Below are 23,118 nucleotides of genomic sequence, written 5' to 3' on the forward strand. Positions count from 1 at the left end.
CTCTGCCTGCCATGGTCTGTGTGAGTGGGCCTGGGACAGCACTTTTGTGTTGCACCAGAGTACCAAACAAATAAAATCTCAGGAAATGTAGTTGGCACACAAACTTCAAAACTTATCTCTGTTTCATTGGGAGATTACTCAAATGTGGCACATTTGTGAAATCTTTCCCTTTCAAAAACTGGCTTTTTGTAATGAAAAAGCATTCTAACTTGTTACATCTAGTCATATCTAGACTGAGAAATGCCTTCAAGAAATTATAGTAATAATATGTGGCATCAAGTTGTGGTAAATTCGTTTCTTTAGTAGTAGTATGTTGTAATAAGTTCACAGTTAAAATTGAAATTTTCTGTTATTTAACTTTGTATAACTTGTTTCCTACATTGGTTCTTTTCTTTTGTACATCAAAGAGCATTTTAATAGCTAGCATTTTTTATCTTTGAAGGTACTCTGATGCTGTAATGAACTCTCCTCTTGATCTCCTTTCCAATAGTGTAAACTGATCAAGTTCTTAAAGTCTTTTTTGCTACAAGACATTTCATTCAAATGCTTCAAAATGAAGAAAAAATGTTTTTAGGTTGATGGAAAACATTTTAAGCAATGCCACTTTCTTATGAATTACTTTGTGGTAGCCATATGTTATATAACATATACTGAAAAAATACTTTCCTCCTTTCAGTGACCTGACTCAGTACCAATTAAATCAGTTGATGAGGCTTTCTGCATTGATTTTCAGTGAGGCATCAGAAGAACTGACAAGAAGCAAATCTGAGTTTAGGCCTTACTTATCCCACACTGTTATTAGCCAAGGTCATGTCTAATAACATGAAAGATTTAAAGCAGTTGGTCTCCTTGTTTTCTTCACCTGCAGCAGAATCCTAAGATTCCAGTTTGTATATCAGAGATTTGAAAGTCAAAGGAAAACTCACAGTATCTGCAAAAATGTCAACCAGTCCCACATTAGAGTAACTCTGCTTCTGCTAATTTTTCTAGGTATAAAGATTTGGCTGATACAGCAGCAGGAGAGAAGAAGTTGTCTGCCAAGGAGAGATGTCGTCTTGTTCTTCAGCAGTGTAAATTACAAGGCTGGCAGGTTTGTGATCTACAAAGCAATTAAAATATCATTCTTTAAACAAGCTAGCTGAGTCACTTCCATTGTGGCAAGCCACCAGATCCTTTGCAGCAGTACATTCTTTTGACATTTAATATATGCTTTGGAGTAGAATCAAGCTGATTTTCTGAGTTTTCTACCATATGAGTAGCTGTGATCATTGTGTCAAAAATCAGTGTACTCTTGTGGGAAGAAAAGGAATTCAATTAAGCGTGTACACTTTATAAATTTGTATCCAGGTTTTTAAAAGTATCTGGTGGCGTTTTAGTGGTTGAATTGTTTCTGAATTGGGAAAGAAAAAAAAAAAACAAATAAACAAAAACACCTGCATATTTTCTTCATGTAAAAGTCTATGCTAAATGCTTTACTGTCATAATAGGACAGACTGAAAACTTTTGCTTAGGACTTCCCTTCTAGTCAGTGCCTGTATAGGTAGCAGTATGCTGACTCAGAGCTAGGTAACTAGGATCACTGTACATCGAGTACAAATACCACCACCACCAGAAAAAAGCCAATGAACAGGAAGCTCTCAGCTTCCCATCCCTTCTCCTTATCCTTTTTATACCATGGTTAATCCTCACCAGAATAAGGATTGCAATGCATATGTCTCCATTTGGCCAAAGTACTCTTAGGGTAATTTTGTAATTTAGAAGCAGTGATTTCCCTGCCATATGCAATTTCTAAAGAAAATGTTGCTCCCTTTCACACTATATAAGCTAATGTATGGAAAGGAAGCATTCTGTGACTTAATGTATGGATCTGGACAGTATGAGGTCTTTTCTGAGCCTAGGAGAACTGAAATTTATATCACAAGACAGCATCTGGACCATTTTCAGAGGCAGGTCTGAAGTTTAGGGATGGACGAGTGGTCAGAACACTCATATATTCTAAAAGCCTATTAGTTTAAAGGAAGGGGTTAACATATCTTCCAATTCATGTAACAATGTCCAAGCATTAAGATGGCCAGAAAAGATTTCTGGAAAAAAAAAAAAAAAGAAAAAGGAAAGGTGGATGAAGGACAAGGACTGTGTTAGACTTGTGCTGATTTTCTCTGAGTGAACACTGATTTTTTTTCAGTGTCCTAGATTCTTTACTTATAACAGGAAAAAATTGTACCTACCCACATATGCATGATTACCTGTACGTGGACACATAAGAAGGTTTTTCTTTGGTCAAAATTCTGTTTAAGTTCCCTTTTAGTCACTAAAGTAAGTAGTGGACACATATCATTGTATAATCTAAATTCTAATGATCTAAATAGTAAAGAGCAAAAAGAAAGGCCCAAAAGAAGATACAAATCATAAAATAGACTTGTTTTCCTTAGGTCAGTTTTCTTAGGTCAGTACTGGAGCATATTCTGCATCCTTGCCAGAAAGTTCCCTGTAAAAAAACAAAACAAAACAACAACAACAACAAAAAACAGTCATTAATATCTAGAAGATGTATTTTACCTTATGAGTACCTGGAGCTGAGAGTACCACTAACCTTCAGAACTTGTTTGAGGCTACAAGTTTGATATGGGACAAAAGCTATGTAACAGTAATTACATATTGTGCTCCAGTCACAAAACAGAGCAGGATGCCTATCAAGTTTATTTCCCCAGTAACAGCATTACAGCCCCCCAAAAACCAATTGGCCATCAGTGATATTCTGTAGCTCAAGACTAGTGATTGTATAGTGACTGGTGTTTGAAAACAAGCCTGAAACCTTGAAAAACAAAAATGTAAGAAAGAAATTGCAAAACATGATCCTTCCATTATTCAGGGAATGCAGCATGTGATCTCAAACAGGTTTTAGAGGTTCTGGCTCCAGAATATCATTTACACCGTGAGAAGTCAGGTGTGCAAAACTACAGCAGCACATGATGCATTTTCCTTCAAACCAGTAAGGAGACAAACTCTTAGGTGATGTCGGTAAGTTAAATGGAATGGGGGGGTTGTAGGAGATAGTTATACCATTGTCAGTGAGTGACTGAGAAGCACACTGGCAACAGACTAAGCTGAAAGGAAAAAGGGCTGTCTGAAAGAGTGAGTGACCTGCTCCTTACCACTTCAAGCCACAAAGACCTATGACAAACAGATGAAAGAAAATGGAAGAAAATCTAGGAGAAAATTAATTCTAAGTCCAGAAAACTTCTTACAGAAAATGCCCAGTGAATACAAACTTGAATTCACCACATTTTGTGTTGCTGATACAAAACTGTATACCAGTAGTGACTAATGTCTGTGTCACATAATCTCTCTCTCAATTATCTTTTTTGATTCATTTGACTAATCACGAAAGTTGAACTTTAAATAACAATCTAAATGAGGAAGCTTATACAATCTGTCGTTGTCATGGGTGACCTCCTCTATGCTTTTACAGCAGAGGACTCCAAAAAAATAAAGAAAGGAAAGGAAAAAAAAAAAAGAAAGAAAGGGAAAAAAGGAGAAGAGAAGAAAGGAAAAGAAAGGAAAAGAAAAGAAGAAAGGAAAGGAAAGGAAAGGAAAGGAAAGGAAAGGAAAGGAAAGAAAAGAAAAGAAAAGAAAAGAAAAGAAAAGAAAAGAAAAGAAAAGAAAAGAAAAGAAAAGAAAAGAAAAGAAAAGAAAAGAAAAGAAAAGAAAAGAAAAGAAGGAGGGGGAAGAAAGGGAAGGAAAAGAAAAATCAAGAACCTGGGATGACATCAGCTACCTAAGTCAGAGAAAAGGAGTTATGTTACAGTGCATAACTAAAAATCATCCAAGAGTTAGGGGGTTACACATATAACCAGTTTATTCAGCCACTGTTGCCAGCAGTAACTACTTCAAATGAGTCACTGCTGGAACTGAAAATCTGTTTGATGCAGGGGTTCATGAATAAGTCAAAGAATGTCTTCCCCAATTCTGTTACCTGCACTTCCCTGAAGAACTGTTGCAGATTTGGATGGATAAATTGGCCAAAAAATAGACAGCTAAAGTATCCACATCAAGGATGGTGAAGTTTAGGAAAAAGCAACACACATCTGAAATCAACCTCCTGCTTACATGTCATCAGAGGACAAGGTTGGCAATGAACTCCACAGAAGGGAGGTGAGGGGTGGGGGAAGGAAGGAAAAATCTGGATTCTGTAGCAGCTGAGTGAATTTAGATGATACACTATCCTCCTTGATACACTACATCCTCCTTGGGATAACATACTTGACTATCTCATTTTGTGAAAGGTGATCTTAAATTGAGGGGAGAGGAAAGCGAATCAGTGTTCTGAAATGAGTTCTCAAAAATGAGTGAAGAAAGTGGTTTCTTTGTATTTCTTTCCTACTTTACAATTTATCTTTCTTTCCTCACATAACTTGCATTTGGAGAGTGTTTTATCAACCAACAAAACAACAAAACTCAAAGCCTACTCACAAAACATGTTCTTCCTCCTCTTGTAAATACTGCAGCCTGTTTAAAAATTGAGGGCAAATGAAGAAGACCCAATGCCAGAATCCAATTTTGGTTTATTTTCTACTATTTAGATGAGTGCAAGAGCAAACACTATCTGCTAGCCAAGGTCTTGTGCTTGATTCAGCAGCTTCTGTGTTAGGGGGAAGTATTTATTAGAGAAGTGTTGATAGGTTTATGAAATGTTGCTGTTACTTGGGTAAGCTGAGCTGGAGATAACTAAACTAGGACAATAAAATAGCTGTTTAATTGAAGCTGGCATACAATGCTGTTTCAGTCGTGCACTTAGCTTAACTACAGAAATTATAAAAGTGCAGAGCTACTAATGAAAGGCTGTTTTTGCATCCTGACTCTGTGTGCAGCCTAGATAAAGTGTTCTTTCAGTTTAAATATATACTCGATCATGACAAGCTTAGCTACTTGCTGTGACTTTTAAGCACACCCTATGTAAGAGAAAATCAGATTTCTAAATCAAAACAAACCATTCCTGCTCCAGACAGAGTGAAAATAACAGACTTGTTTAACCGCTGGAGAAGTCATTGAGAGTTTTGCTACTAATGTAAGAGGGAGCAAGCTGATATATGGTAACTTCAGAGTCAAATTGAGTGGGAGTACTGGCTGCTTCATGTCAACCAGGAGAATCTCCCACCCTCCAGAACATGTGAAGGCCTTTACAAGTCCACATTCATTGTTCATTTATTGTCATGCAATGATGTATTAGCCAAAGAAAGCCTACCATCCCAATAGCATGACTAGCTTGCAAACATTAGCATGCTTTGAGAGAAATCTGGGGCACAAACAGTCCTTGGCTGCTTTTACTGACAGAAGGAAACTTTCATTCATTTGGATTATCATTCCTCACACTGTTAAGCTTGCAAATATGAATTCAATAAAGGGGAGTTAGCTCATAGCTTACTGAGCTTTCTCATCAAAACTCGGAGCTTTACATTTTGTTTAGCTAAGGTCAGTGATCTGCAGTTAACTCTTCAGTTACTTCATACAGAGCTTGCCAAAATGCAAACAACTTCTATTTTACCAAAGGTAAAACGTCAGTTTAATTTGCTCTCACTGTACAGTGCAGCTTTTAAATACAAGCGCTGTGAAGGACAGACTTCACTGAAGGAGAATCTCTGAGCCTTTAACTGCTAGGAATACTTGTCTGTTTAAAAGACAGGACTTCTTAAACGTGTCTAATAAAATCTTTGTCTTAGCTTATCTTTTCAATTTTTAGCCTGGTTGTTCTAATCCATAATGATTCCTTATCAGTAGCCTTGGATTCTGAAAACAAGAGATCACTCATTTTGGAGAGAGTTAGACAGGTGTTAAGTTTGAATGGAATGATCTAAAGACTGATCAGATATGAAATAAGCAGTACAGGAAGGTCAGTCTGAATGTTTTTGTTTTTTTTTTCTTTTTTTTTTTTTTTTTTGTTTTTTTTTTTTTTTTCTGTTTTTTTTTTTTTTTCTGAAGCTCCAAATCAGCAGCAGGTAGCTGCATGAGACAGATGTTGATTTAGTTTCAATCCACATTCTTACAGCTACAGACATTACTGAAGTCATTTCAGGAGCCTCATAAATTGTATTTCAGTGTATTTATTTGTCATTTGCTAATCTTAGCTGTGCTGAATGTAATTTTCCTTTTTGTTTTGAATCTCATATTTTAAAAGTCAATCGTCTTTGAGGCAATTTTAAAATTGAGTAATTTCATATTCACATTTGAAAAAAAAATCCCAGGAGGGGTTTCCAAACTAATGGCAAATGATTAAAACACCACTGTTTGTATTTGCCTCATCCTTTGAATTTTGTCAGCAAAATTACATTGTCCAAGTAGTATATCATCCCATTATATTCTTAGAAATAATTTGCTGTTAGCACAAATTGCCAAAGTGAGGCTACACCTCACCAGTACTGCCAAAAAGCTGGCCCAAGTCAGCATTCATCTGCAAGCTTTCCTAGCAGCTCTTTAGTGCTACGCAATACAAGTCCACAGCATCTCCTTCGACCATTGGATCATTCACTTTGACTTCTGACCAGCTCTATCTATTCACACTGAGCTTTTCCTATGGTTCCTATTTCCTTTTTTTTTTTTTTTCTTTCCCCCTCTGGAATATATTTCTCCCTCCCTACCTCCATCTACCTTTCAGGGTGGTTATGATTACTAGTCTGGCAAACTTCGTTTTCCTTCTGAGTTCTCTTTCATGCAGCTCTCTCACATTTGGACTCTGAGTCTCTCTTTCTAATTCAAAGTTGATTTTCTCTATTTGCCTCTCTCTTGACCCTTTTCTATTGTTTTCTTCTCTTTCTTTTGTTTTTAGAAAGGTCACTTCATATTTGGTCCCGGTGCTCATCTCTTATATGTCTGGGTTTAGTTTTCCAGATTTCCACCTCAGGGGCTACCTTCTGTGCCATGTCTGTCCCTGTTGCCTGCTGCTTGTATTTCTCAGTTCACATTCACACATACTTCCATCTTGTTTCTGTCAGTGCTATGTCTATTTCTAGAATTGAGAAAGAATAGAGTTACAGGTCTATAATAAAGAGATCCCTTAAGATAAAACCAGGGTAGGGCTAAATATTCCTTACGTAGATCTTACGCTTCCTGTTCATTTCTTTTCCTTTGATGCAGTCTTTTCTTTGTTGTTTCACCATTGAAGAGCAGTGAGGGTTGCACAGTTTTTGGAACAGAGTTGACCATTGTTCTGCCATTTCCCAGAGAGCTGAATGACAGTTTTTCTCCCTAAAGTCCAGATCCTGACAAACTCTTGCATAAATACCTTCTGTCACTTGCGTGAATACTGGACTACTCACATGCTTATGTTAAGACCATACATAAGCTATGCCCAACTGTGGTTGTGTTCAGTATGTGCCACTGTACAAGGTCAGTAGTTTGCCAGAGATAAAGGAAGGCTCTTAAAATGTGTAAAGAAAAGCTAACAAATGAAGCAGAGAGTAAGCCTTTAAAAATAACATTTCAGTCCTTGTAAAAGATCAGTGCCCTGTAAATGTGTTTGTCATTATAATATTTTTGCAGACATGTACGCTGCAGAAAGACACGTTTTACAATAGTTTTAAGGCTTTTTTTCTACATTTCATTAATGCACTGTGAAAATGTGTGTCATTGTGTAAAATATCATTAGATTATAGTTCTCTGTCTTTTGTAGGTAGCTATTTTGAAAGTACTGCCAGAAACACACAGCACTCCCACAAATTGCCTTTTTTAAACTAAAGAACAGCTTTACAGATTCCCTTGACACCTATTAAATATGAGCTAATACTGCCTCCATGCCACCTACACACCATCTCAGCATCCATTCCATAGTTTTGAATGTCTGTACTTCTACATCCTACACCTTTTCTTGAAAGAAAGAAAGAAAGAGAGAGAGAGAGAGAGAGAGAGAAGGGAAGGAAGAAAAGGAAAGAATAAGAACAGCTTGCTCCTATCCTTTCTTCCTCCTCCTAGGAAAAAAAAAAAAAAAAGAAAAAAGAAAAAAAAAAAAAAAGAAAGAAAGGCCTGTAGCAGTAATTGAAGCTTTGGTAGTCATCAATGACAATTTTACTTAATCTTTAAAAAATGTGTCATTTTGAAAAATAACATTTAAAGCCCTAATGCTTTTCTAATTAAAATAACTGTGACTGTAATTCACAGATGGTTTACTTTTACAGGAGTCTGAATGACATTAAAATTTCAGACTCAGATGAAAGCACTTTGTAGCCCAGAAAGTACGGAAAAGTGACTTCTTTAGGGGAAGAACATTTTAATCTTTTTCCCTCTAGGTAAGCAGGAAACACTTTGTGGTTAGAGAAAAGACCACAGTGAAGACGCAGGCTCACAAACTGTAGTGATATCCAGCATATGAAATGCCAACCTTTTTCAGTGTTTCTGCTTTCACTGAACGCCAGAACTGTGCAGAGGAGACAGGGAGACTAACTTGTTCTCTATCAGCTTCAGAGGGTATCAGATTTAGTTCAAAGATGGAGCAACAGAGATTTCCAGCAATGTGAATGCAACCTGATGTCTTACAGTAGTTTATTCTATACATGCCTCTGTGTATTCTCAGTAGACTTGGCATATGATGTAAAATCTGCAGATAGCTTTTATCTGAATGTAAAAAATGAATTTGTATTCTGTCCGTTCTTCATTCACTTAAAAATTATAGCAGACTTCTACTAACAAAGTTCTTAGTATAAATGATACCATGATAAATCCATTTATGTTGTTCCTCGGGTGTGGGATGGGAGAAAAGAGCGCTGATGATTTGCACGTCCCCTAGCTGGCTTTGTGAGTCTACAGAGCCAGATGGTGAACACTTGTAGCTCCACTGACCATAAGCTTGAGCAGTTGTCTTGACTGTGATTTTGTGACTGAATGCTGCAAAATAAATCACAACTCCATGTTTAGTTAAGTTACACACTTGAAGTACATCATAGATGTGATCAGTGTGTTAATTATGAGACTAATTGAGAATGGGGTTGTTAATTTTTCTATATGTGTTTCTGGTAATAAGGGTTCCTTCTAAGGTTTCAAAATGTAATTTTTCATCTCCTTCAACTGATTTTTCTACTGTCAAAGTACCATAAAATTCCCCTAATAGGGAGGCATGCTTTAGACTTTCAGTGAGGAAGGAAGGAAAGAAACAAGCATTTTAGGAAAAGGAGTGAAAGAGGTAGAAATGAGAAAAAGTGTATAGGCCTTAGACACAGGGGTTAAAAAAAAAAAAAAAAAAAAAAAAAAGTCTTCAAAGTGATGCAGAGGGCTTATGGAAAGAAGAAGTGGGGTATAAAGAGAAAATGTTACCAGAGGAGAAGAATATAATTTTAAGAAGTATCTGTATCTGCACATTGGTTTTCTGAGAACTACTCAGAAAAAAAAAAAAAATGTTAGTTTTAAAAACTACATGATAATTTCATTACAGTTAACGATACAAGTAATAATTCAGTTATAGAACAATTCTTCATTTAAGGTGATGTGAGCAAGTAGATGAAGATTTTAGTAGCCAAAGCTAGTAATAAGAAAAGTTCAATATGTGATTTAACAAGATGAAAAGAAAACTGTTTTTTTATGAGCAGTTATCATAGAATTTGCAGCCTTTAGTGACAGAATGGATGTGGTGGGAGGAGTCGAGATGAAGTTCTGGTATCATGGAAGAAAATCGAAGGTTCAAAAATAGAAAGAATGCTTGAAGGGAAGAGAAGAGCAAATTGACATGGTTTGCTGTGAAAACATAAAAAATTTGCTTGTTCATGACATGAGATTAGATGCCTGAAAGAGAAGCAAATTTAAACTGAAGAAGGAAGTGGTTGACTTATTTTTCTTTGATTTTTCTTTTTTCTTTTTTTTTTTTTGAAGAAAGGAGGAAAAAAACTGGGAACAAAAAGAAAGATTCCTAAGGAAATTTAGCAAGTTCAGTTAATGAAGCAGACTGCAGATGATGGATGAAGAAGGAATTTGGAGTGCTAAGAACCAGACAAGGAGACAAGTGTGAAAGTACAGGAAGAAAAGCGAAAACTGCTATTTGAAGTCAGCAGTCAGGAAAATGAGGATGAGAATATGTCCCTGAGAGTAAAGTATGAGAGCCTAATGAGAACTCAGTGAGGTTGCTTCAGATGAATATGACGTTATGAAATTATTAGGCATCACTTAAGATAATCTATTAAGTAACCATAATGGCACCATTTTACCAGGGTAGCTACAATTGTAGAAACAGGGCTCTTGGACAAAAGCAATTTTGTTCTGGAATAATAACTTCAATTTGTAAGCAGAAGGATTATTCCAGAATAGATGGTCTGAATAGAGGAGCTTTTCTGGAATAGCTAAGCTATGCTAGTATTTCTGTAGCCGCTTAGTTTTCTAAAATAGCTGTTCCAGGCATTTTCAGCATGTAAAGAAAGCCTATTCCCTATTTATGAGTTTCTACAGTGGCAAGACAAGTAATATGTTTTTTTAGCACCTTGCCTTCGCACGCTTTACAGTAACACAAAAAGGCTTATTTTATTGGAAAAAAAGCCACTAACAAATAAAAAAATTAGAAATAATTCTAATTTTGCCAGTTGAGTGCATCTGATTTTAGCTAAGAGACTAACAGTTGACAATCATTGTCTGTCAGCTCAAACTTCAGAATTAGACTCCTAACATTTGTTTCAAAGTAGTTTTTCTCTAGAGTAGAGAAGAGGGAAGCTGAAGGACTAAAAAGTGCTCCTGTCACTTCTGAATTTTGTTAATGGAGTTTAGACATGGTATATGTGTCTTGGCTATCTCTGGTTTATCACCACCAGTGAAGTATACCTGACAACAGTGTTTGGATTAAAAGCAGTTAGTTGAAAAGGTGTGCAAATCTCCCTGCCAACTATCTGGCTCCTACATCTATACTAAAAGAACAGTGGAGCAGGATGGTGCAATGAGAAGAAAATGAACTTGTGCTCTGCGTACAAACAAGAATTGGAACGAATGTCTGCAATTTTAGCCAGACTGGTATTAATTAATCAGTATGCTTATAAACCATACAAAATAGCTAGACAAAAGCTATAATCTTCACTGGATAGCACAGCTACCTGGTACTGTCTTGTTATTTCTTAGAAGTGAAGTTTCTTCTCCAGAATTTCTGAGAAGAAAGTGATATAAACAAATGCATCACTTCTCCAAGCTTTTTAGTTACTTTGTATTTGTGGAGTAGCTTTTTTTTTTTTTTTAATATTATTTATTTTTTAAAGCTATTAGTAAGGAATGCTTTTGAAGATTATACAAAGAATAATTTTAAGGATTGTTTCAGCATGTTCTGGAAGTATCAAAAGGAAGGTGTTTCTTTTTGGTGTAACTAATTAATTTTTTCTGTAAAAGGAGAAGAACATCTAGGTATGCTGTGTTTATTAAGACCCTCAAAGAGCTAAATAAATCCAGCCAAGCAAATGCTCAGTTCCAGTAGAAGCTCATACACTCTGTCAATACATAGGAAAACAGTTTTCACAAATGCAGCTCTGACTTCTGGAGGAAGAGGAGACTTGCAGAACAGCTTCAGCTGGCAACTCCAGGAACCAGGATTCATGATTTTATAGGACATTAGGAATCGTTTTTACCAATGGCATTGAGTTTCTTCTATCCTGCAACTTGGGTTGAATCCTTTCTCTTCCACAGGTGTCATCTGTCTGCTACTGTTTTCTGCTCCACATAGGTTTAAGGCTTTTCACCTTTCTCCTTGCTCACAGTCCTCTGTTTTATGAACACTAAACCTTGTTTTCTCTTAAATTGTCTAACACATAATCACAGAATCATTAAGGTTGGAAAAGACCTCTAAGATCATCTGGTCCAACTGTCCCCCTGCACTATTATCCATTAAACTGTGTCTCTAAGTAACACATCATTAGTGTAATTACATCCAGAAAGCTTTCTTTTCCAACCCAATATTTAATGTGAAGACTGTTTGCCCCGGGTGTTTTTGGACATGAAGGGGGAATTTGTGTATGACAGCTTGCTTGTCCTTTCTAAATACACTTTTTATTCAACAAAGTGATATTGCCTCTCTGCACAACTGTTGGCATTGTACTCTATTCTTAAATGGCAGATCTGATCTCAACCCTCAGATGGATTGCATACATACTATTGTTATTTACTTGTCATCATCCTGGCATTTTTTGTTGATGGTGAAGGTTTCCCTGTTGTTTGTATTCTAGATAGGAGTCCGAAAAGTGTTTCTTAAGTACTGGCAAGCTGACCATCTCAACGATTTGTGCCTTCAGCTTCAGAAGAAAATTATAACCTGCCAAAAAGGTAACAATTACAGAACAAGTATTCCTGAGCTATCACCTTGTACACTTAGAAGAAACATATTGCATAACAACAACAACAAATTTCTCCTCCTTGAATAGTGCTGTATTTTATATATTTCCTTATAGACATATTTCCAACTAACTGCTTATACAGATTTTTGGAGGTGATGCAAGCATTGGTAATGCTTGCATTTTCTGTCTTTGAAACATAATTTTATGGAAAACTATTGACTATAATTAAAAATAAGGAGAGCTTGAATATTTCCTTTTTAAAGTATGTTCATTGATTTTTCAAGGCATTAATATCACCTTAAGCTTCTTGTTGCAAATCAAATGCAATGACAAAGATAGAAAATACCAGTGTGTTCAAATGTTTGTGAATACAAAGCTAATAATTTAATGTTTGGTTGTCTTTATTTCTCCTTTTATTGCAGCGTTTTTATTAGAAAGTATTTTTTTTATTTTAAGCATTTTTTTCTTCTATGTTTTTGTTTTTACTAAGATCACTGACATTTTTGGCTCATTTTTAAAATGAGTTAGTATTCACTGTCTCCTGATTTCCTGATACTTCTGTTCCATTTCCTATCAAAATCTCAAATAGCTACTTCCTTCACACAATGCATTATTGATCTAATTAGCTGATGTCTACAGCATTTCCCAGTAGCACCTCTTTTAAGGAAATCAGAAAGACAAAGACCTATCTTGTTGGTTTTATCAGTCAGATAGACAATATTACAGACTTAAGAATATATAACCATTTCATTTTAACTAACTGTTCTTCCCTATGAGACTACAGTGAAAAATCACAGAATCACAGAATTGTAGGGGTTAGAAGGGACCTCAGGAGATCATCGGGTTAAACCCCCCAGCCAAAGCAGGTTCCCTATAGCAGGTTGCACAGGTAGGTGTCCAGACAAGCCTTGAATATTTCCAGAGGAGACTCCACAACCTCCCTGGGCAGGCTGTTCCAGTGCTCCACCACCCTCACTGTGAAGAAGTTCTTTCACATGTTGGAGTGGAACTTCCTGTGCTCCATTTTGTGGCCATTGCCCCTTGTCCTGTCCCTGCAAACCACTGAAAAGAAGTTGGCCAAATCCCTCTGTCTCCCACACTTAAGATATCTGTAAAGTGTATTTGTAAAAATAGAGGTAAAGTGTAAAATGTATTTGTTAAAATAGAGGAAACCAAGAGAAAAGTTGAATTTGGAAGTGGAATCAAAGTTGTAGCAGTTCAGGAATGAATGTGGAGGCTAAGAGCTAACACAGGCCACAGGTCGTCTGGGTGCTGAAACTTGTGCCTGATTTTGTATCCGAATAACCCTGTTGTATTCATACATTTAGAAAAGCAACAATGACTTATCCTGTCACCCTTCTCATGCCAGCTTTTCAAAGGAAGGGAATATTTGCCTTTCAAAGTCCAATTTATAGAGCACTACACCTCAGGTGCATTCATGTTTTACAGAGCTAAGGGAATAGGTATCCGCCAAACCCTGCCTGAAGAATGAAGATGGTAGGTTTTCTTGTCTTATTTTTTTTCTTCTAGTTATCCTTAATTAGGTTAACTTGAAAAGTCTTTTTAGCCAAAACTAAGTGTTTGTACTATGTAACTAGGCTCATCTGTAAGTTTTCTAGAATCTGGGAAACCTGAGAAACTAAGGAACTTTTATAAGTAAATAGCTACACATCCATTTCACTACATTAGCTCATGAAATATGCTGGCCTTCACAAATAGCTACAATTGAAATTCAGAAGTACCATGCCAAAGAGCACTGGCAGGTTGGGAGCAGGATAGGTACCTGTGCCTTGTTCTTATTTAGTCCTAAAACTGAGGTGCATAAATTTCTACACATGGATGATGATGCTTAGCAAGTAATGGTATCACTCCTGCTGCATATCCATGTATTTCTCCCCTCATCCCTTGTATCCAAAGAAAGATAAATCTCTCTTGGTAATATATTGACTAACAGCAAAATTACTCAGTATTTTCTGTAGCAATCTTAAAATGTAGTAGCATATAACTATAAAAGAACTTAAATGGGAAAACAGATCTTGTCCAAAATTCTTAGCTAAAGAGAATGTTTTTACTCCAGTCTTACAAGCAATCCCTTCAGCATTTCCATACATTTTGGAAAACAAAACAAAACAACAACAACAAACTAAACTTAAAGAAACCAAACCAGATAATTTTTTCTGTTATCCTGAAAGTTAATTTACATGGGCAAAGAAAGGGGTCATTTTACAGTTTTTTGGTTTTTTTTTTTTGTTTGTTTGTTTGTTTGTTTGTTTGTTTTTGTTTTTTTTTGTTGTTGTTGTTTTGTTTTGTGTTTTTTTTTTTCTGCAAGTTTGAGAACTACATATGAGAAGTTTTGATCATCTTGAATCATTGAGAAAATTGACTGCACCTATAGGAAAATCCATCATCTTTAGATTCTTCTATTAAAATTTGTCCAGATTAGGAATTAACATTAATACATTGTATAGACAATAGTTAAAACATTTATCACAGAAGCCAGATTCATGGTCTACTTGAATTTTAATTATTCTGATCTTTGACTTTAGATGAACTGTGAAGAATTAGGTATTTTAATGCCCTGAAGGTGCTAACCTCTATTATTCTAATTTGCATAAGTCAGAATTATTGTAGATCTACATAAATGAGGAATGAGTTTATAACACAATCTAAGTACCTATACAGTACTATATGACACAGAGCAGTAAAGATCTAGGAAATGACGGTTTCATTTCACATCTGTTTTTGACCTTATGAAATTTATGTTTTTTTTTTCTGTTTGTCTGTTTCTGTGTCTGAAGACAAAATCTTTTAAATATCCTCATAGAAAAGGAAATGTGGTGAAATGTCCGTTTTTAATGAAAACCTGAGATACTCAGATCATGAGAATGTCTGGAAAACAAAAACAAACAAACAAAAACTTTCTTGAGCATTTCTTCAAAACATCTCTGCTTTGATGAAAGTGCTTATTTCTGAGTAGTCTCTAGGTGCTACAGCTAGTTATAATGGATATCGTTTTGTATTTCCCTTTCATAAACTACCTTAGTGGTATTACTGACCCCCTCTCATTTTTTAGCCAATATCGAAGTACAAATGTATGAGCACACTTGCAAAAATGCAGCTGTACTTTAATATACAAGCTTTTTTTCAAAGTCATCCAGGATTTGATGCTTAAACATTTCTCAAATGCCCAATCTGCTCTGCAACGGGTAATTTTAAAGAAAATACTGGAAGTGAAGGAACAATTTGTGATTTTTAAGCTCTTCAAAATTTTTCATCCTTCTGAGCCTTGAACTCTGATAATGTTCTATACATGTATTCATTACCTTCTCAACAGCAACATTATGAATTCATACTCAGTAATGTGTATATCCACTGTGAATTCTCATAAAATTGTCAACAAAAAAAAAAACTGTGCTATTAATTTCCTTTTCAACTAAATTGGGTAAGTGCATTAATGTTTCAGATTTTTAAGAAGTCAGATTTTATTATAGAATGTAACTCCAAGGGACTGAAAATGGCATGGCTGCCTATGATTATAAAAATTGTAAAGCTTCAAAGTTGTCCATTATAAGTAATATTAAAGTATATAAGTAATATCAAAGAAACTTGAACATTTCCAAAACCAGTGAATTTTGGATAGCAGCACCATTAGGATATTAACACTACCCTGTCTTATATTTCATCAGTCAGGCTTAGAGCATCTCTAAAACCAAAAAAATCTTGTTTTAAATATCCAAACAAGGACATAAAAGGTGATACTATCTTACATTGCTCTTTGTGTTATTTATTTTATTCAGTATCTTACATTCATAGAACACTAATTATATCTTTCTCTATATATATTTTTCCTTTAGATTAATTCATCTTGACTGGTATTTGATGTTACTTTGCAGTGCTCCTACAACTAACACTTAATTACATTGTTAAAAACGCCTATACATGGTAGCATATATATATATATATATTATTTTTTCTTTAGTCTTGCAACCTCATTATTTTCATTAGTATCTCCCAAACCAACATTTTATACAGGCTACTTACTTCCTGTTTACTTTACTTATGAAAAACTTTCATTTGAGCAAAATGATGGCAAACATTATGAGGAATGATGAAATCTAACCCATTTTTGTTACATGTAAGTTGAAAACTGACAATATTTCAGGCACTAGGCAAATAATTCTAAAAGAAGTTCTTCCCTGTGAGGTACACAGAATTTACTCTAGACCAGGAAAGAAACAGCACCTTGGGGAAATTGAAAACAAGCAAACAAACAAACAAGAAAAGCACCTTTGGCTGGTACAGCTATTCCTCCTAAACCAGGACGTATGCTCCAAGAATACTAATACCACTGGTTATAGGTAGAGTAATCAATTTGGTGCTGAAGTCATCATGGCCACAGAAATCCCTGTGCCTTGTGTTTCTGATCAGCTGGGTGCTTCTGAAAATTTAGGAAACTATGTGGTATTTAGGTTGGGTAGAAACTGTTGAAATGCATATACATACTTAGAAAAGTAACACAGAAAGCTATTACAGGAGATACACCAAAACATAAGGCTGACAAGGAGTGTGAAAAATAGACCTGATAGACACATAAAGCTGATGCAATGTAGATGAAATTTTTAAACTGAAAAATGCAGATGATATGACAGAAACATTTCAGAAATTTGCATTAATTGTTTTTCTGAAAGAAAATGAGCAAAAAAAAGGTCTCAAAGATCTTGTGTTGGTTTTGATTTTGGTTTATTTTTCTGTTTATAGGTACACAAAAATATCTAAAATACTGTTTTAAGTTGATCAGATCCAAATGATCTTATAATTTCTATGGCATTCAATGCAACAATCATTTACTCAGGGGTTTATTTTGATCTTTTGACCTTTGCTTTGTAAGTGTATGCTTCTGCATTCTGCATCATACATCCAAGTTTCCAGTTGTAATGCAAATAAAAGTAACCATTGAAAGTAAACATTTTGAGTTATGATAGCTTAAATTTGTGAATGAATTTGCTGTCATACTTTGTTTTAAGCACTGGCAGTAGAAAACAGGGTTCCATTTTTTGTATGTATATATTCAGTCACATTTCTTTCATTCTTTGTATAAGATTTTGACTGAATTTGATTTCTTTATGTTTACAGCAGAACACACAGTAATATTAATTTATTTGCTAATTTGTTAGCTGTCTTTCATTAGTCCATATTTTTTTCTTTTGTTATGGTAGTTGTAAGAGGATTTCTAGCTCGCCAGCACATGCTACAGAAGATGAGCATCAAACAGCAAGAGGTCACCTCAATCAAAAGCTTCTTGCAGAATGTCGAGGATATGGGGCTGAAAACATATGATGCCTTGGTCATTCAAAATGCTTCTGACATTGCTCGGGAAAATGACCGGATCCGCAATGAGATGAATGCAGCTTACCACAGGGAAAAGCTAGAGGCTAGAAACAGACCAGAGGAAGTCCACAAAAGGTAAGATGAGAAAATATCTTCTGTGCTGGATAGTGAGGAATTAGAGCATTTCCTCAGCTTTTCTTCCCTGCTTAGGAAGTCACAGGAATTCTAGAAGATTTTCAAGTATATACTCAGCCTGAATCAGTATTAGACACAATTTTGTCTGTGTAGCAGGTAATTAAGTCTCAAAACTAGAGGATACTGGTAATGTACTATTCGAGGCAGACGGAGCTTCATAGGAAGATAATGAAGCCTCTTTAAAAAATAGACAAAAGTTTGTTTTTAGTTCCCATCAGAACTTTCAAGAGTACCTATTGTTCAAATCCAGCAGGTGTTGGAGAGCCTTTCTTTCATTAGCTGTGGTGTCCGAGATCTTTTTTTTTTCTCTCAGACACCTGAATGGGCAAAAGTAGCATTTGCAGTTACTAGCAAATATGTATCAATTGCAGGAAAGTGTCTATAACTTGCTGGACATACAAATTTTTATTTTTCCATAGGAACTTAATTCTCATCCGGAAAAACTGCCTTTGCTTTCATTGCTTTTGTCAGTGACTTTTATTAAAGTGAAAATGGCAGTGCATCTGCTTAATTAGCTTCAAATATCCCAGTGATTACATATTGGAGGAAATGCCTTTGTAGGAAAGACTGTAATTAAACATTACAGTGAAAACAAATTATCCACTGAGCACCACACTTTCATCTTTAGCTGTTTCATTTACTACATGGGCAGCTGGCTATATCCTGTGCATGAATTCCAGCTCTGCTGGTGATCTGCCATGCAGAAATACAATTTAAAAAAAAAAAAATTGTTTGTAAAATGATGGTATGAACATCTATCTAATACACTACCACTGTAAGTTATAAGGTTTATCAATTTGTTGATAACTGTCACTTCTCGTTACACATGAAAATAGAAAAAAAAAAAAGAAAAAAGAAAAAAAAAAAGGAATGAGTAAAAGTCCAAAACTGTCATATTTGATATCTTTAAAGGGATAATTAATAAGTAAGCTTTAACAGGAGGATATATAGATATCTAGGTGGAATAGTTCAGGCAGCCAATGTTGGTGGTTAAAAAGGTCATTAATATTTTAAAGATTTGCATTATCTAAATAGAATTTATTGTTGTCTTTTTAGAAAATAATGATAAAGGCTCAGCATTTGCTGCCTCAGTAACTTTCCATTAAAATGGATTTCCCTGAAATTATCATTCAGATTGGAAACGCAGCTTTTGATTGTGTGCAACAATCAAAGTGTGAACGATTCATTCGGTGAACGTCTGATCAACAATATGCAACTGCTTAAGGAAAGCTGCATTTGTGTGAAAAGGGGCCAGTGTCCTGATTTATCATGAAACAGGAAATGGAAGAAAGCTAGCAGCTTGATCGGGATTTGTTTGTCAGAAGATTACTCCACACATCCCCTCCGCGCAGCAGGGGAGTTGTGAGGTTGTTTACCAAAAAGCTGTTGTTATGTTTGCATGAACAGGTTCATTGTTATCACTTGAATAATGCATCTGGGCCTCTCTTCTGTGTTTTCAGAGCCGAAGACAAGGGTGGGAAGGTCTCTGAGGACAGCTTTGCCGGCTGTCGAACGCCTAAGCACTTTCACTCCAGCTCTGTCCCCGTCCCCATGGCAGTGGACGGCTTGGTACATTCTGCGGCTGGGTCATCCATCAGGTCCCCCTCCCTGCACTCTGTGTTCAGCATGGAGGACAGCAATAGCCTGCCGTCACCAAGGAAACAGCCTCCTCCCAAGCCAAAGAGGGACCCCAACACACGGCTGAGCGCTTCCTACGAGGCTGTTAGCGCTTGCTTGTCGGCAGCTTCTAAGGAAACCGCCAGCGAAGGTTAGGCACAAAGGGGGAAGCCGTCACAAATGTTACTCTAGGTTATTGATTTGTTCTTTCCACTTTGATCCCTCTAAGCACAGACAAGCGCCTTTGAAAAGCCCCGCTTCCGTAAAATATTTCAGTGGCAGTAAATAAAGTTAGTCAATTTGTCATTTGCTCCCAAATCGGCAAATAGCTACTTGTGTGTTCTAATTACCTGGTTTGTCAACATCCAAAACCTGTTTTCAGAATTCCCTCTAGAGGCAAATGATCTTTGTCAGCTTCAGTTTTTCTACCCCACTGACTGTTTTATTTCACCTTTTTAACTGTATTAGAATACCTTGCATCACTCAAACAGAATGCTCAAATCCTGAATTTCACCAAGTTAAATATTAAACTTTCTCCCGCTTTTGCTCTGTGTTAACATGAATAACTTGTGCATTCAGTGGTTGATGCTTGTGCCATAACTTGCTTATTGTTCGCTTTTTGTTTGGAATGAAGCTGCTATGAAAGTCCCAAAGTGTTGCAATGCATTTATTGTGCATTAGGTCCAGTTTTGAGTTCTATTCTTCTCTCCTCCTACACTCTTGATGAAGATGAGGGATGCATTCTGCTTTTCCTTGTTAAGCCTGACTTGTCATGTTTTGTGTAAAGAGCCCCCTCTAAGCTTATCAGGGAATATTTTTCAGGTTAGGTTTAAAGCTATGTGTAACTATTCTCTACACCTGCATACAATAGCTGTAGATTTTTGCAGCTCCCTCTTGCAAAATAATTACTCATGCCCAGTTTATTAGATGCAAGTCCATTTTTCTGACTTCTTTTCTCATTCAATGTCCTTGTAAAGTGACATGAACTGTGTCCAATATAATACTTTTAAACTATAAACTTCAGTTTCAATTAAGGAGTAGTGGTTTAGGCTTTCTGTGCCCAGCACTGAAAGAAATGATTGATTTAACCAAAAAGCTGTAGCAGAGTTTTTGAAAGAATGACAATTTATATATGTTTGTGTGGTCTTAACACAAGTGCTTATGCACTCGCAAAACAGTCAGACTGGTTTCCCTGCTGTGCTCATTTTTCAAGAATTATGTATCCACCGAGTCTTTGTCCAAAACCAGCTCAATTTATACCATTTAATTTTGATCTTAAAAGACCAGTCACGTATTGATGATTGGTGTCTGTTATCTCCAGTCCATCTGTACCTGGAGGCTGTGAAAAGCTATCTAGTTTTGTTAACTGTATGTTCACTCAGTGGAAGAATTACCCCTAGGGTATGTGATTCCATAACTTAGTAAATTATTTCCACACCAACAATACAAAAAAAAGCAGAGATAGGGATAATAATCAGCCTAGAATTAAAGTTTTGTATACCAAATAGAATTACAGAATGGCTCGGAATGGAATGAACCTTAAAGATTACCCAGTTCCAAACCCCCTGCCATGGGTAGGGAAACCTCCCACTAGACCAGGTTGCCCAAAGCCCCATCCAGCCAGGCTATGGGGCTTTGCCCCAGGGATGGGGCATCCACAGCTTCTCTGGGAAACCTGTCCAAATGCCTTACCATTCTCCATGTAAATTTGCTCCTAACATCTAATCTAAATTTGTCCTCTTTAAGTTTAAAACTGTTCCTCCTTTTCTATCGCTATCTGCCCATGTAAAAAGTTGCTCTCGAAGCAGCTCACATAAAAGGCAGATACTTCAATTGCTGGTGATAACATGTATGTCAATGTAGCACCATGCTGAAATTCCTAGTTAAAAGCATGCCCCTGTATCATCTCCCTTGGGGCAAAAGAAGTAACAAGCACATATTTCCATGTGTTACAGACCTTGCAGTGAACATTTGGATTCAAAAAATATCTCCTTGGGTGTTAGTTTTAGTGGCAGTAGAGGCTACCAAAGCAGATTGTATGCCCAGGCAGCAAAAGCTTGTGGTTTTGAAGCTGAAAGTTCTGCATTTTATTCCTGGAAATATGTATACTTTTGACTGAATCCCTGTGTGTGCAACTGCTTCTCATGGTAAAACTATATGAGAAAGATTTGAAAGCTTAAGTACTGGACCTGTGTAAGAAAAAAATGACTTTGATCTGTTAGTAACACATGCCTTTTCACTTTCCTAGTACTGACCCGTCCAAGGCCACACAGTGATGACTATAGTACCATGAAAAAAATACCTCCCAGAAAACCAAAACGAAGTCCCAATACAAAACTTAGTGGCTCTTACGAAGAAATACCTGGCCAAAAGCCTAGGGATGTGAAACAGGCAAACATAGTCACCAAATCAGGCGGCTATGACACTGTGACAGTACAGAGAGCAGTATCTGCTGATGGACCACAGCATGGTGTGTTGAGTCTCTACATGTCACAAGAAGAGGAAGAAAATGAGCCTGTCTATATTGAAATGGTAGGGAATGCAATGAAAAGCAGTTCTGCTGAAGCAGAAAGCCCAGAGCAAGGAGAGTCTGTATATGAAGAAATGAAGTATTTTCTACCAGAAGAAGGAAGCAATGGTAATGGAATAATTCCAGTCGCAACTGGATCTCCTCCTCTGATGTTTGAAAGCAAAAAAAATGTTCACGTTGAAGCTGGAACATTGGATGAAAACAGTCAAGCAGCTGTAAACTATAAAGACTCATGTGACATTCCAGCCCCTTTCCCAAACTTGCTCCCTCACAGGCCTCCACTTCTTGTATTCCCTCCAACTCCTGTCACATGTTCACCTGCTTCTGATGAATCACCGCTAACACCACTAGAAGTTAAAAAGCTTCCAGTCTTGGAAACCAATCTAAAATACCCTGTGCAGTCAGAAGGCTCAAGTCCATTATCACCACAGTACTCCAAAAGCCAGAAAGGAGAAAATGAAAGACCAGCATCTCCAGGCTTGGTTGTGTTCAACGTTTCCAGCAAAGTGACTCCTCCTTCAACGCCACCCCCTCCTCTTCCACCACCCCCTCCTCCTGTACCACCTCCCGTTTCCTACCGGTCTTCTACACATTTTGCATTTCCTCCAGACCCTTGTGCTAGTTTTCTTATTAATACTGGGAAAACAGGTACAAACTCAGATCTATCAAAAGTACCTCAGAGACCAAACCCTGCTCCGCTTGGATGTTCATCTTCTCCATTCTCCAAACTGCCTTACTCTCCAAAGGTGGCAAGAGCAGATCACAGAAAATTGAACTCTAATTCATCATCTTCATTTCCGTACAGCCCTACAAACTCAAGGTCACTGACCAGTCCCCTTGATGAGTTAACTAGCTTGTTCAACTCAGGACGGAGCGTGCTACGGAAATCTGCAGCAGGGCGTAAGATCAGGGAGCCAGAAGGTAAGACTGATCTCTATGTATTTCTTCTGCAACAAAACAGTCTTACATTAAAAGGTGACAGGGTACATAAAATACAAAAGAAACTTGTTCATTTTTTTAAAAAACAAAGATCCATTGTAGTCATAAGAAACACATGGGAAATTTGTTGTGTATGAAAAATATAGGCCTTCAAGTTTTCTCTGAAATGTCTTTTACCAAAACATTTGTATGACACAATATCAAATGGATTATTTTCCACATTCCAATAGT

At 36.5% G+C, this 23,118-nt stretch overlaps 1 protein-coding gene across 2 annotated transcripts in view; it reads left to right on the forward strand.

Annotated features, from left to right (window-relative positions):
* MYO16 (myosin XVI) overlaps window positions 1-23,118 on the forward strand; it is a 374,412-nt gene that overhangs the window by 309,394 nt on the left and 41,900 nt on the right. For both annotated transcript variants that reach the window (XM_032185978.1, XM_032185970.1), the window contains exons 28-32: window positions 991-1,090; window positions 12,171-12,267; window positions 17,495-17,741; window positions 19,262-19,569; window positions 21,667-22,869. In XM_032185978.1, coding sequence (XP_032041869.1) covers window positions 991-1,090; window positions 12,171-12,267; window positions 17,495-17,741; window positions 19,262-19,569; window positions 21,667-22,869 — 1,955 coding nt within the window. The remainder of the gene's footprint in view (window positions 1-990; window positions 1,091-12,170; window positions 12,268-17,494; window positions 17,742-19,261; window positions 19,570-21,666; window positions 22,870-23,118) is intronic.

This window comes from Aythya fuligula, chromosome 1 (assembly GCF_009819795.1).
Source record: "Aythya fuligula isolate bAytFul2 chromosome 1, bAytFul2.pri, whole genome shotgun sequence".
In the NCBI taxonomy this organism is placed as follows: domain Eukaryota; kingdom Metazoa; phylum Chordata; class Aves; order Anseriformes; family Anatidae; genus Aythya; species Aythya fuligula.